The sequence below is a fragment of the Diadema setosum genome, chromosome 19 (assembly GCF_964275005.1).
Source record: "Diadema setosum chromosome 19, eeDiaSeto1, whole genome shotgun sequence".
Lineage (NCBI taxonomy): Eukaryota > Metazoa > Echinodermata > Echinoidea > Diadematoida > Diadematidae > Diadema > Diadema setosum.
In genome coordinates, this window is record NC_092703.1 from 1,436,406 (window position 1) to 1,448,513 (window position 12,108).

The following is a 12,108-nucleotide window of genomic DNA, read 5'->3' on the forward strand; positions in this document are numbered from 1 at the left end:
CATCAAGGTCATGTTATCAATAAAACTTATTTACATCCACAGGACACCATCAACATTACCATTTTTCTTTTCATTGCAAAAGACAGTCAAACTTCTCTAAGCTTTGGCATATTTTTTTTTCCAACCTACTAATCGTCTACCTTTGTTCTATCACGGTCTTACCATGAGAGAATCTGAATTAGCAAAGACAAAAGCCCAATTGATTACCTAGGAAATCATATAGGCAGTTATTGACGCAATTCCACAAAAATTTATTTTTCATGAAAATTACACATTCCATCAACTTGATACTGACATAATGACAAAGGTAAAGTAATCATTCCCCCTGCTTTCTGAAAGCGGTTAGTGAAGTGCTATATCATTGCGCTAGAAAAGTGAAAGCATGTTGGATTGTCTTTATATAATTTCTTTATGTTGTTGTCCACGCATGATGTCATTAACTCAAGTAATCTCCTTGTCCACTGGTTCCGACACCAAAAACTTTTAAAATTCATAACTTTTGCATCGATTGTCCGACTTTCCTCAAACTTTCACTGATGTACGTGCTCTACAAATGTTGCTGCTTTCACTCAATCCACAGTTCTCTTTGGGTTTGGTTTCCTGTAAGTCCACATGTCACTGATGTGTTTTATTGCAATATTCGGAACCTGCTTGATTCAGTAGACTAGCCTCCTCTTCAGTCGGTGTCACGAATAATTGTGTTCGACAAAATGAAGCTCTTTGAGGAGGGCGTAAAATCTTGCTCGCGCGTAGTGGTAGAATTCGTACTCGAGCTGCAGGCGTTTCCGCATGGTGGTGACCGTCCAGGGTGACGGGGGAATGTGGTGGTAGGAGTGTGCCTTAGAGCGGAAATCTGGAATTTAAATTGAGAGAGTAAAATCAATGAAATACAGTCATGTATGAATAATCAACCAGCCCAGCACGCGAATGGCAGTATAACATGTAAACAAATCTCTTAATCGTAAGCGACTGTTGAGTAACATCACTCCTTGTCACCAAACAACTTGTTCCATTATCAATCTTGATGATACCACTTGATTTTACATTGCACTTTACTATTGCTTACTTCGCATAACAGAGGAATCTATCAAAGAGAGTGGGTTTGCGTCGGTGCGGATTTGTGCTTGCAACGAAATTTGGCAATTTAATCTTTCATTCCCGAAAGGATTTGACAAAGGTTAAGAAAAAAGCCTGACTTCATTCCTAATAGGAGATACGGTGTTCATTTTCCGTAACGCTTTAGCACAAAGATATACAACAAGTGTCTCTTCAGTCGCCCACTCCTTGGTGATGAATCACGTGAGATCGTTATTCCTCTCCGTCTCCTGACTACTATACAGTCTCAAAACACCTTTATAGGGATATTATGCAATCATTTTAGGTACAGAAATGACAAAATTTCATATTTCCGAGCTGTATAAATTAGAAAAAAAAAAAAAACTGGCCGTAAAGCCACTCAAAATAAAAAGAAGAAAATTGACGTTATCTCTGATATATATTTTTGGTACGGGAATATGCTTTTACCTGTATCTGCTAAAAATAACATTTCCCCCTAATTTCATATAATACATTATGAAGAATTGTATAGGGGGCATGACATCATCAAGTCGCTCATTTGAATATTCATGAGGACTGGTCAAGAAATGTTTCCCCAAAAAATGTGAAATTTCAAAATCCCATCTCTTCCTTATTTCTTATCCTATTTTTTGTCATTTTTGGAACATTCTGTAGATATTTTTTTTTCTCTTTCTTTTGGAGTTTATCTTATTTTTGGGATGGATTTCCTCTGTATTAAAGCGGGAGATACACCCTCGAAAGGGATAAATTCAAAAGGAAGAAGTTTACGCAAAATGGTCTCGACGCTGGAGAGAAAGAGTCTCTGTAAATTTATGACCGACTAAATCCCTAATGATCTGTTTGGCCTACCAGTCTGGTTGTTCAGCTTCGTGTACGTCTTCACCATGCCAGAGAACATGAACGGAAAGAGAAACTCTAGCGCCCTCATCGTCATATTATACTCCTCCACCAGACCGACGAGAGTGTATTGGTCGAGATTTCTTTTAGCTTCGTCAAGCGTCCATTTCGTTGGTTTCCTAGAACATCAATGCAATTATCAAGCACAAACGATACACGTGTTAGATCGCTTTACGTGACAAAAACAATATTCTACTCACAGAATTGAGTGATAAAAAATATCCTTTCAGTGGTGTTTGGACACACCAAAGTACCAAAAACCTAAATAGATTTAATAAAAAAAAAAAAACTTTCACCTTCGTACATACTTTTATCTGTTTTCTGTCATTTTTTTTGTCATCCATAAAATTAAGATAATTGACCACAGAAGTTTCTTTAGGTTAATCAGACGTCCATATAGACGTGTTATAGGTCGAACTAGTTCACCGTGTGTACGGTAGAGACAATGATTGACCTTATAACGGTCAGTTTGGAAAGGAATGGTGGGGTAAGCATGTATTTGATTCTCACCTACAATTTGGATGGTGGCCACAGAAAAACCCCATGACGCGACTCAATGCCTTTGGTCCCGTGCACGAGCGGCGATTTTGCCGGACACACTCATCAAATGTCTTGAATTAAATAAAAACAAGAAAACAAGAAAAACGAAATAAAAAACTAGAACTAAACAAAGAATATGTAGACGAAGGAGATAATAATCATGCGTGTATGTGTGTTTGTGTGCAAAAAACAAAAAGGGGGGGGGGTGGTAGAGAAAGGGAGGGTGCCTTCGTCATTGACAAATGACGAATCCTGGCATATTCATTTATGTTGATGTAGGCCTACTAGTATCTAATCATTTTTTCATTTCATGTCATTTCATTTTATCTCAAATATTCGATAATCCGATACTTTGTCTTCGATATTCCGATACTTTGTTTCGATAATCCGAAAATCCCATTATTAATGTCTTACAGGTTTCACATGATTATCACTCTTGTGTTTGCACATTTTCCATCAATACATCATGTCACATTCTATTATGCATTAATTATATTCACACATGTAATATTGTTCTGCCTGAGTTTGTAACAAAACTTGGGTGCGACGTGTGAAGTGAGGTAGTGCACTTATTATGAGACATCGCTAGGACAAACCGAGGCAGAAATCCACAAAGGTAATAATAATAATTAACCCTTTCTACGACAATGAGTCATATGTACACATATCTCACACGAATACCTATATATGGATATTAATGCGAAAAGCAGAGTGTTAAGGGCAGGGACTAGACAGGAAGTCACAAAGGGTTCGCAGCAGAGAAGACTCCGACGTAAACACAAATAGTGATAACATAGGATGTTCCCCGGCCAGCTCTGTATGACGTGATGTTGGCTAGCGGATTGATCAAAGGATCAGCAGTCAATGGATCGACAAACTGGACTTCCGGTGCAGAGAACAGGTCCGTTAAGCCCACCCTGGTAATACCCAGACTAGCGCGGCGCATGTATCTATAAAGGCTAAAAGATTATTAAACGTGCATCAACAAGTAGAAAGTTCATGAATAAAATGATCATGTTTGTTTCCGCCTGTCTGCAGGGAAAAGCGGCAATATCTTAACCCTGAACAGGCCGTGCTTTTTTTTTTTTTTTTTTACTATCTCGGCCATCAGTGGCGCGATCACGACGAAATTTGGCACGCGTGATCATGACACCCACGTCATAATTTACAAAATTGAGTTTTAAAATTAGCGTAAAATCAATCACTCAAACTGACGAATAGTATAAATAGTGAGGTCTTTGTGGGTTTCAGGACAGAGCACTGTTTTCTGCAGGAAATGTACACTCTCTTAGAAATCGAAAAAAAAAATGCACATTTTGGAGTGACATGCCGTTATAAACGAGGGCATGCTAGAAGGACAAAAAAGAATGGTGCTTGTTAACGTCGCCCTGAGAGAGCCACTGGTTAAAATGATATAATATTTAACATTCACGTGTGTTTTGTGTGCGTTTGCGTGTCTTTAATGAAAGAGGCAGAAGTAACATCGCATTAAATATCAAATTCTGTAGATGTTGTACTTGTACATAATTGCTTCTCTACGCGCAACTAATGCCTGCTACGGAGAAACATTTTAGTGTCTCCATTACTGGAAACAGTTAATGTCCTTCACTGAGTCCTGGCCATTAACAAATATAGGGATCATTCGCAGACTGCACTTCATCAAATGCAATTGACTCTAGTGCACCAGCCTTATTCATGTTATTACAGCAGCTTCCCTTGTCATGCTCTACGTAACTTTGCATTAAAATGAAATTTCCGGTACATTAATCATGAGGACTAAGGGAATAAATTAGGCATGAGGAAAACATAAAAAAAAAAAACCAGCAACCTGGGGAACTTATCACGTGCCAGAAAACCATAATGAAAATAATGAAAATAATAAAAAGAGTGCCTTTATCTTTATTCACCCTTTCTGTTTATGTTATATTTTACTAAATCTTCTCTCAAGTGCATTGAGTTTATGAGTCTCTTCTTTCGAATCTACTCCTTTTCTTTTTACACGAAGGCACCTACAATTGAAAACAGAAGAAACAATTACGTGAGCACTGTATTTCGTCTCAACTCTCGATCTGGGATTCTCAGAGAATGTAGGTCACGAGACTGTCAACAGCCTAACCTTTGCCTACCTCTTTACCCGTAGCCTCTAGCCAAAGCCCTCTTGCTGTATGGTGGTGAGCGAATGGGCATGCTGGGGCGATCTCACGACGTGAGCTCAGTTAAGTTGGACTGCATACAGCGAGAGGGCCTTGACAAAAGGCTACTATACCCGCTGAGTGCAAGATCAAACTCGACAGGATTCGATGACCCAATATGACTTCGGATTGGCCTCTCACCTCGTCAATGACTTCCGGTTTTACCCGTTTTCTCATCTCGGCCATCGCTTTGTCCGTCATCAGCCCGTCTCCATAGCGACTGAAATAGAAGCTGGAGACCAGACGATCCAACGGGTCACGGATAATGTTGATGAAGTAGACTCGCTTCCTAGAAACAGATGCAAAGGAACGCCAATAAATGATGTGCACAACTCGAAATGACTCCTCCCAAGAGTTAGAAATGAGTTTCTTGAATCATAGTCTATACAGTTACAAATTTATATGTTCAAAGTGTGAGATGGTGCTCTTTATATGCTGTCACGGAAAAAGATGAATGTTTTGGAGACAGTGATTTCTGCCTGGTTTCAGGCAATGCATCACAGTTACGAGAACAGAGATGAAAAAAATGGAAACAAAGGCTCAGAAATAGATTTCTATTTTGGTAGGCTGTCAGAAAATTCACACAAAGGTATATTCTCGCATAGAATTATCCCGATGAAGGATCTCAGTGGATTCTGCTAACATTCCAAAAACAAATTTGTTTGAAATAGCCTATGTCCAGTTTTAAATAAACTTAGTCAAAATTGTGAAAACTTCAGAGAAATATTATCATGACATTAGATCATGAAGTGCTTCTTTAGGTTAAAGATTTTGTCAATTTTATTACGGGGTTGCGCGTGAATTTATCTCATCGACAGAAATGTATTGCTTCGTCGTTTAGTGAAATCTTGCTGTAGTAACCAGTGCAGTGTGTCTTACTTGTCAAACTCGTGGTAGTGGACATGGCCCTCGATAAAGGCTTTGGTCTTCGACTTGACCCCTTCCACAGTTCTGGTCAACAGCGGGAGCTCAGACTGTGGTCAAGGTAAAAGCCATTATACTATGATGACAGTAAAACACTTTGCGTTTACTCATAGGGAAGCTCGATAGACGACAGGAGCTATTTTAGTTCTTTGTTCTGTTCCGCCTTGTTCGTTGTTTTTGTTGCTTTTTACAAATCTGATTCCAAGAGTTTATTCACGATCTATATCCGTGAAGCTATTTAGGCATCAATTTTAATACATCACTCCCCCTCCCCCTCTCTTTCTCTTTCTCCTGTCATTATCTTCCTATCGACCTCTCTGTAGAAACTTTCTAGCGTTCAGTATTTGCGACTTTATCAAATAAGCATTGTGTGGTACTGGCCCTCTTATTACACACATATTGGAGGGGAGAGGTAATAACTCTTTGTAATGAAGAGTATGATATGACACATTATTATCTATATCATTTTTTTTTGCTCTTCACTATTCTTGTTTGTTTGTTTGTTTGTTTGTTTGTTTTTTCGCCAAGGTCACAGGGTACATGCCGTTGGTCACCAGGATGTTACCATGACATTTCACATCCTGTAAACAGAAGTTGCCTTCGAAACGAGTATTCATATCGTGGGCGCTGTGGTATAAAGTAGTGTTTTAGAGATATATTATGTCTATATTGTAGTATATGAAGCAGTCTATGATTTTTAAGCTAATAATGATTGGTTATCTCTTTTTCTCCCCCTTTCTCGATCGCTCTCCATTGTCTAGAATATTGTGTAAGTTATATTAATTATTATTATTCATATCTACAGTCATATTTGTACGATGCATGTATGTTTGTGGCTATTAATTCCTATTAATTGCAAAATAGCGCTATAGTGCGGTTACAAGTAATGTACCTCCACTCTTTCATTGACACACTCACAGCAATTTCCTGATAAGGTGACATATTCTACCTTCAAAACAAACCACTGCTTACATCAGTCAACTGATGGCTGCACAATAGCTCACGCTGTTTCCATGATGGTCTTAAAGGAGAAATTTACTTTCAAAGTGTATGCGTGGATTGAGTGAATTTTAGTTGAATACATCAGTGAAAATTTGAGGAAAATAAGACAATCCGTTTAAAAGTTATGCATTTTTAAGGCTTTTGTGCAGCCATCGCTGTAACCAGTGGTAACACATCTAGGTGAACTTGTCCTTTAATAATCACAAAAAGCTACACACTTTGAATTCCAAGAGAAATGAAAAAAAAAATGCTATATATAGAGGAGATACCTTGTCTGTTGGTGGTACCATGGAAACCGGGCCATGGATTCCATTTTTCCTGGCAAGCCATTTCACGACTTGGAGCAAGGCCCGACTGCCACACTTCGGCACTCTGTTGTATACTACCGTTATAACCTGTTTGGTTGTCAAGGAAACAAGAAAACGTGATCATTTGTACCTGAAAGTTTCCACTGGAAAACCATCTATATCCCCTTTTTACTGAATTTCATCAAACATGTAATATAAATATAACAAAAATAAGAACAAGAAAAAAACCTAAACAAACATTAGATAACCAAACACGATCAAAATTTATGAAAAAAAAAAAATCAACCATCATATGGATGTTGTATCATTTCTCGTATCACTGCGTCATGACATCACGGAAAATAAAGAATTTCGTGGCTTCGCTTGTGTCACGTCAGGTTTTGATGAAACATTTGCCATTAATTTGATTTTTATGGGATTTCACATGATGCCTAAAAATATCCATTGCAAATGAATACTAGATTACTCACACTAAGCAAATCACAGTTTTGTTTTGTTTTTTACTTATATGAGTTATAGTGTTTCTTTGTGACTGTATTACTTAAGACCCAGTAAATTCTTGAGAAAGTAATACTTTTGTCTGATGTGAAATGGTAAGCATTTGCAAAAAATATAACAATTCGAATCTATTGAGTCATTGGATAACCTATAACTTCATAAATCACAGCAGCTTCAATCTTTCTTTCAAGTGAGTGTAAGCTGTTGAACATTGTATTTCGAGATATAGCATTGGGAGCTGACGGGCAAGGAGGACGTCGGGTGGAAGACAATACGATCCCGTCCAGAATATACCAACGAGTGGTGGAGATACTGCATATTCATAGGTGGAATTGGAGTGTTGAATTGTGAAGTGGGACATATTACCACTTGTATTGATTACTCTGCGAAATTCAATCTTGTCATATTAAAGTAATATACGTTAAAGGTCCTGTTTACCTTTTGGAACAGTGATTAAAAAAATCAAGATATGGCATTAACTAATGCATATGTATAGGTCTGTTGTACCACAAATATCCTATATCATATCAGATTTTCGCAATGACGCCTAAAATATAAGGAGATATCTGTATTATTTTTTCTCCGTAAACCATAACTGTAGAGATTTTAGTCTGGAAACATTTTTATTATAACAATTGTTCACATTTTTTAATATCTAACAATATTCAACATTGATTATACTAATTCAGATTTTTACAGTGGTTGTTTCTATCCCTAACTCATATTTTAGAACTGTTTTAAAGCAATAATGCTGGATTTTTGTTTCATCTGCAAATGGTAAATTATGTCTTTAGACAATAATTATGAAATGCCGGCAAACGAGGTCTGATCTTTAGCTCAGTGAGCCAGTGAGGTCAAGCTTCTAGAGATTCTCGTCTTGAGTCAGAATTAAATAACAGGATGACGTCACAGACAGGGCTTGAGGCGAGCCTCTGTCTGGCTCTTGTCTTCTATTCAGGATTGCAGGTTCGATCAGTATAAAAGATGGTTAAACTTTGTATCTTTGCTTAGTCTCTCGCACCAGTCCATAAGGTGTTGATCATGAAACATTTCGCTTATATGTTCAGATATCTACGCAAGAGATGCCTTAAAAATGATTGAAGAAATCATGACCAATTATGAAAGTACACACGAAGGCGGTCATAAACTCGGATTGCCAAATCATGATTTAGGGAGTGTTGAAACTGAATGTTGTAATTGATTCATTTCGTCTTTTATTTACGTTATTTGGAGGACATTCTACATATTTTCCATTCGATTCTTTCTTTATTCTGTTCCCCTTGCTCATTATTTTTGCCTTCCCCTTTCTCTTTCTCTCCTTCCTTTTATGGGTTATCATCTAACTTATAGCTAGACGGAAACCTAGCATGATATCATACCCTCACAAATTTTCATGAATGTTATATATGAAATTCGCAAGAAAATATTTTTAGCTAATACAAGTAAAAACAATACCAAGATATATCAGAGTTAACATAATTTTGGGTGGTTTTAAGACAAGTTTTATATCTATACAGTTGAAATAATGAGATTTTTGTCATTTCTGTTTATGAAATGAAGAAGTAATCGTGAGAGCATGACATCGCCAACTTGCTGATTTGAATATTCATGAGGACTGGTCAAGAAGTGTTTTTTGAAAAAAATGTGAAATTACAAAATGTCATAAGGGAATACAGTCTATCTTCCTTATTTTTTATCCGATTTTTGTCATTGGCATAGAAAGGGATTGTTCTCAAAACGGTAGCATTCTGTTGACACTCAGTAAGCAACTCTGACTCATCACGTTTCGTTTATAACCCGACAAAAGACATTATCATTTCTATGGGCTTCACATTTCATCTGACTTCATACTATTATTGACTCAAAGTCATTATGTACTATACTTCCTCATTCCTAATGTAAGCTGCTTATCATCATTCCCGGTGTTCAAACACGAGGCATTTCTTATATCATGGACTTCATGACTCATCTTCGCACAGAGTCAATTTCGTCGAACAGCAACAAGCATGTATCCAGTAGAATCATGGAGTCAGAAATAAAATTTATGGTGTGCACTTTAAAGGTACTAGCCCACATTTGCAAACCCACGAAAATCAAAACTGCATAAAACAGGTCCAATATGACTTTAAGTACAAGTTATAACAGTAACATACCTCACCTGTTGCTCTTTGTCTATACCATTCGATAAAAGAGAGAAAAATCATCGTTTTAAAATCAATTTTCAAACCGGGTCAACCCGACCCAAAATCGAATCACGAGCGCGGGCTATAGCTACGTACATTGTACATGTAACACGTACGTGGACCGGAGCTAGCGAGCGTTTACGCATGCATACGGATTACGGTGCATTTTCATTTATTTTTATGAAAGTAATGGACTAATTGGAACGAAATTTTGCACAGGTGTTACTGCAATCATACCCAAACTCAATGCTAACTATGAGACCAATTGCTACAGGTTTACAAATGTGGGCTAATACCTTTAAAGGATCAAAATGTAACACAATACTTAGTAAGCCAGTTCACAGTTCCAATCTGAGCATGTGCAGATAAAGGCCATCGATTGTAGACCTTCTCTTGAAATGGATTTGCAACTGAGGTATTCAATACCTAGATAGGGCTTCATGACAACTGTGCCATAACTGAACCAGGTACAGATTGATATATGCAGGTGAATGTGCATTCATTTCAGCAACATAAACAAAAGCCATTCATACAGCATTGAGATGTAAATTAACACTTCCTGCATGGCTGTTTTCAACTACTCTTCTTGAAGACTATTCCATGTGTTGCAGTATATGGTTGGAGAGGTCATTGCAGACTGGTGCTATAACTTGTGAACTGGCTTATCAAAATCGTGTCCGACTAATTATAAGTGGTTATCATAAGCTTATACCCCTTAACTGATGGGCTCGAATTTATATCCTGGGGATGTATTTCACCCTAATTGTATAACGTGGGAATACCCCTACATCCTCTATTTGGACCTCTTTCAGCAGAAACATTGTGTGCTTGTATAGCATGTTTAATCAGCACTCTGGCGCCCACCTGGAAAACCCGAAAAGTATAATGGGTCGACAAACTTTGGCAAAAAAAAAAAGAAAGAGAAAAGAATCATGGGGGTGGCAATGATAATAGGGTCAGTCTTTAGGGGGAAATAACCAGCAAGACGTTACGACCGAGCAGGACCTGCGTGGTATATCGTTAGGCTGGCTGAGCAGGGGTAGGGTAAGGAAGGGGTATAGTCCCCTTTCCTCACGAAAGAACTTTTGCATTCTAACAATTCAGTTGGAATTCACCGTATTCTTTAACATCGCTTTCACATATTCAATAATATTATGACAATATCTATGAATATCGCTTTGTATTTATTACACTTACAATAATCATAACGCAATAAGAAAATGTCATTACAACACGTACACCTGTAGGAAATCTTTGATGTCAGCATAGGGGGTCTCTGAGTTCCAGTATGGTTTTGCTTCTATTTTGCCGCTTATTACTGCCAGTCATAAAATCTAAAGGTGTAGTTTTTAAAATGAAAATTTAGATTCATTCCTCCCAAAACTCTATAGGCTGTTTCCAGCATGAAGCGATGATCATAATCTTCTTTATAGGCTCAAAATTGTGATCAATTCCAGTCTATGACTAATCTAAAATGGCATCAATCCAAGCAAAGGAATTAACCTACGTCCTGTAGAACTGGTACACCGTAACGGGAGTCGCACGGCCTCTGGAAAATAGCCTCAGTGCCGGAAGAATCGTTCCATGCAGAAATCCGACTGATGTATCTCGGTGTCGAGTTTGTCTCGTGGGCCGTGCATTGGCAGGACGAATGTTGTGAGGCGAGTCGTTTGCTGTCATCCACAATACCTTGAGAGTCTTGGAAAGGGGAAGAAGTATTAACACATTATCCCTATAGACTATTCGTGCGTTAAAGGTATACGTCCTGATTGAAAGCACTATTACTTAAGAGGAAATAATTACATAACTATATCTTATTATGTGGCGGCTAGCTAAATATATTTTGTTCTATGAGAAAGCAAATTAAGTGAGGGTCCTTTTCCACCGCCCCCCCCCCCCCATCCCGTCACTCACAAGGATGCAGAAGACACGGATGGGTGGTTCCTTTCTTCACTTTCCTTTAAAACACTCCCTTCTCTAGCTCTCTGAATACAACTGCTATCACATTGTTTATTTGGGTTTTTTTTACAACCTCTAAGCAGCTTTATTTCTAGCAAGGAGGTGGCTCACCTCGACCCCTGATTCTAGCGAACCAAGCAAACAAGTTCCTTAGCTGAAGAAAAGACGAATGTTATAGGTGAATATAGTGACTTAATAGCTCACGCATAGCTCCCTTTTCACTGTTTTTGTCTCCAAAACTAGACTTATTGGTGGGTCCTCACTTCAACAATAACACGTGCAATAAAGTACACGAAGTACACCGTTCTGATGATGCTTATTGTTCTATTGACCCCATAAAGCTTTGCAAACAGTCCCACTACAAGACTCATCATTTCGTGACTACACGACCCTTTCACTACAACTACTACTCTACAACGACAACAACAATAACAACAACTACTCTACAACGACAACAACAATAACAACAACAACTACTACTATAGCTACTACTTCTACTACTACCTACTACTACTAGGCTACTATACT

At 38.0% G+C, this 12,108-nt stretch overlaps 1 protein-coding gene across 1 annotated transcript; it reads right to left on the reverse strand.

Moving 5' to 3' along the window:
• Nucleotides 1-432: 432 nt before the first annotated feature.
• Nucleotides 433-11,788, reverse strand: LOC140242875 (uronyl 2-sulfotransferase-like). Its single transcript, XM_072322621.1, has 8 exons — nt 11,785-11,788; nt 11,129-11,319; nt 6,902-7,027; nt 5,586-5,680; nt 4,848-4,995; nt 2,485-2,585; nt 1,927-2,093; nt 433-853 (listed from the first exon to the last, which is right to left on the reverse strand). Exons 1-8 carry the CDS (start codon nt 11,786-11,788, stop codon nt 687-689), a joined length of 999 nt encoding a protein of 332 aa, XP_072178722.1. The 3' UTR covers nt 433-686.
• Nucleotides 11,789-12,108: the final 320 nt, after the last annotated feature.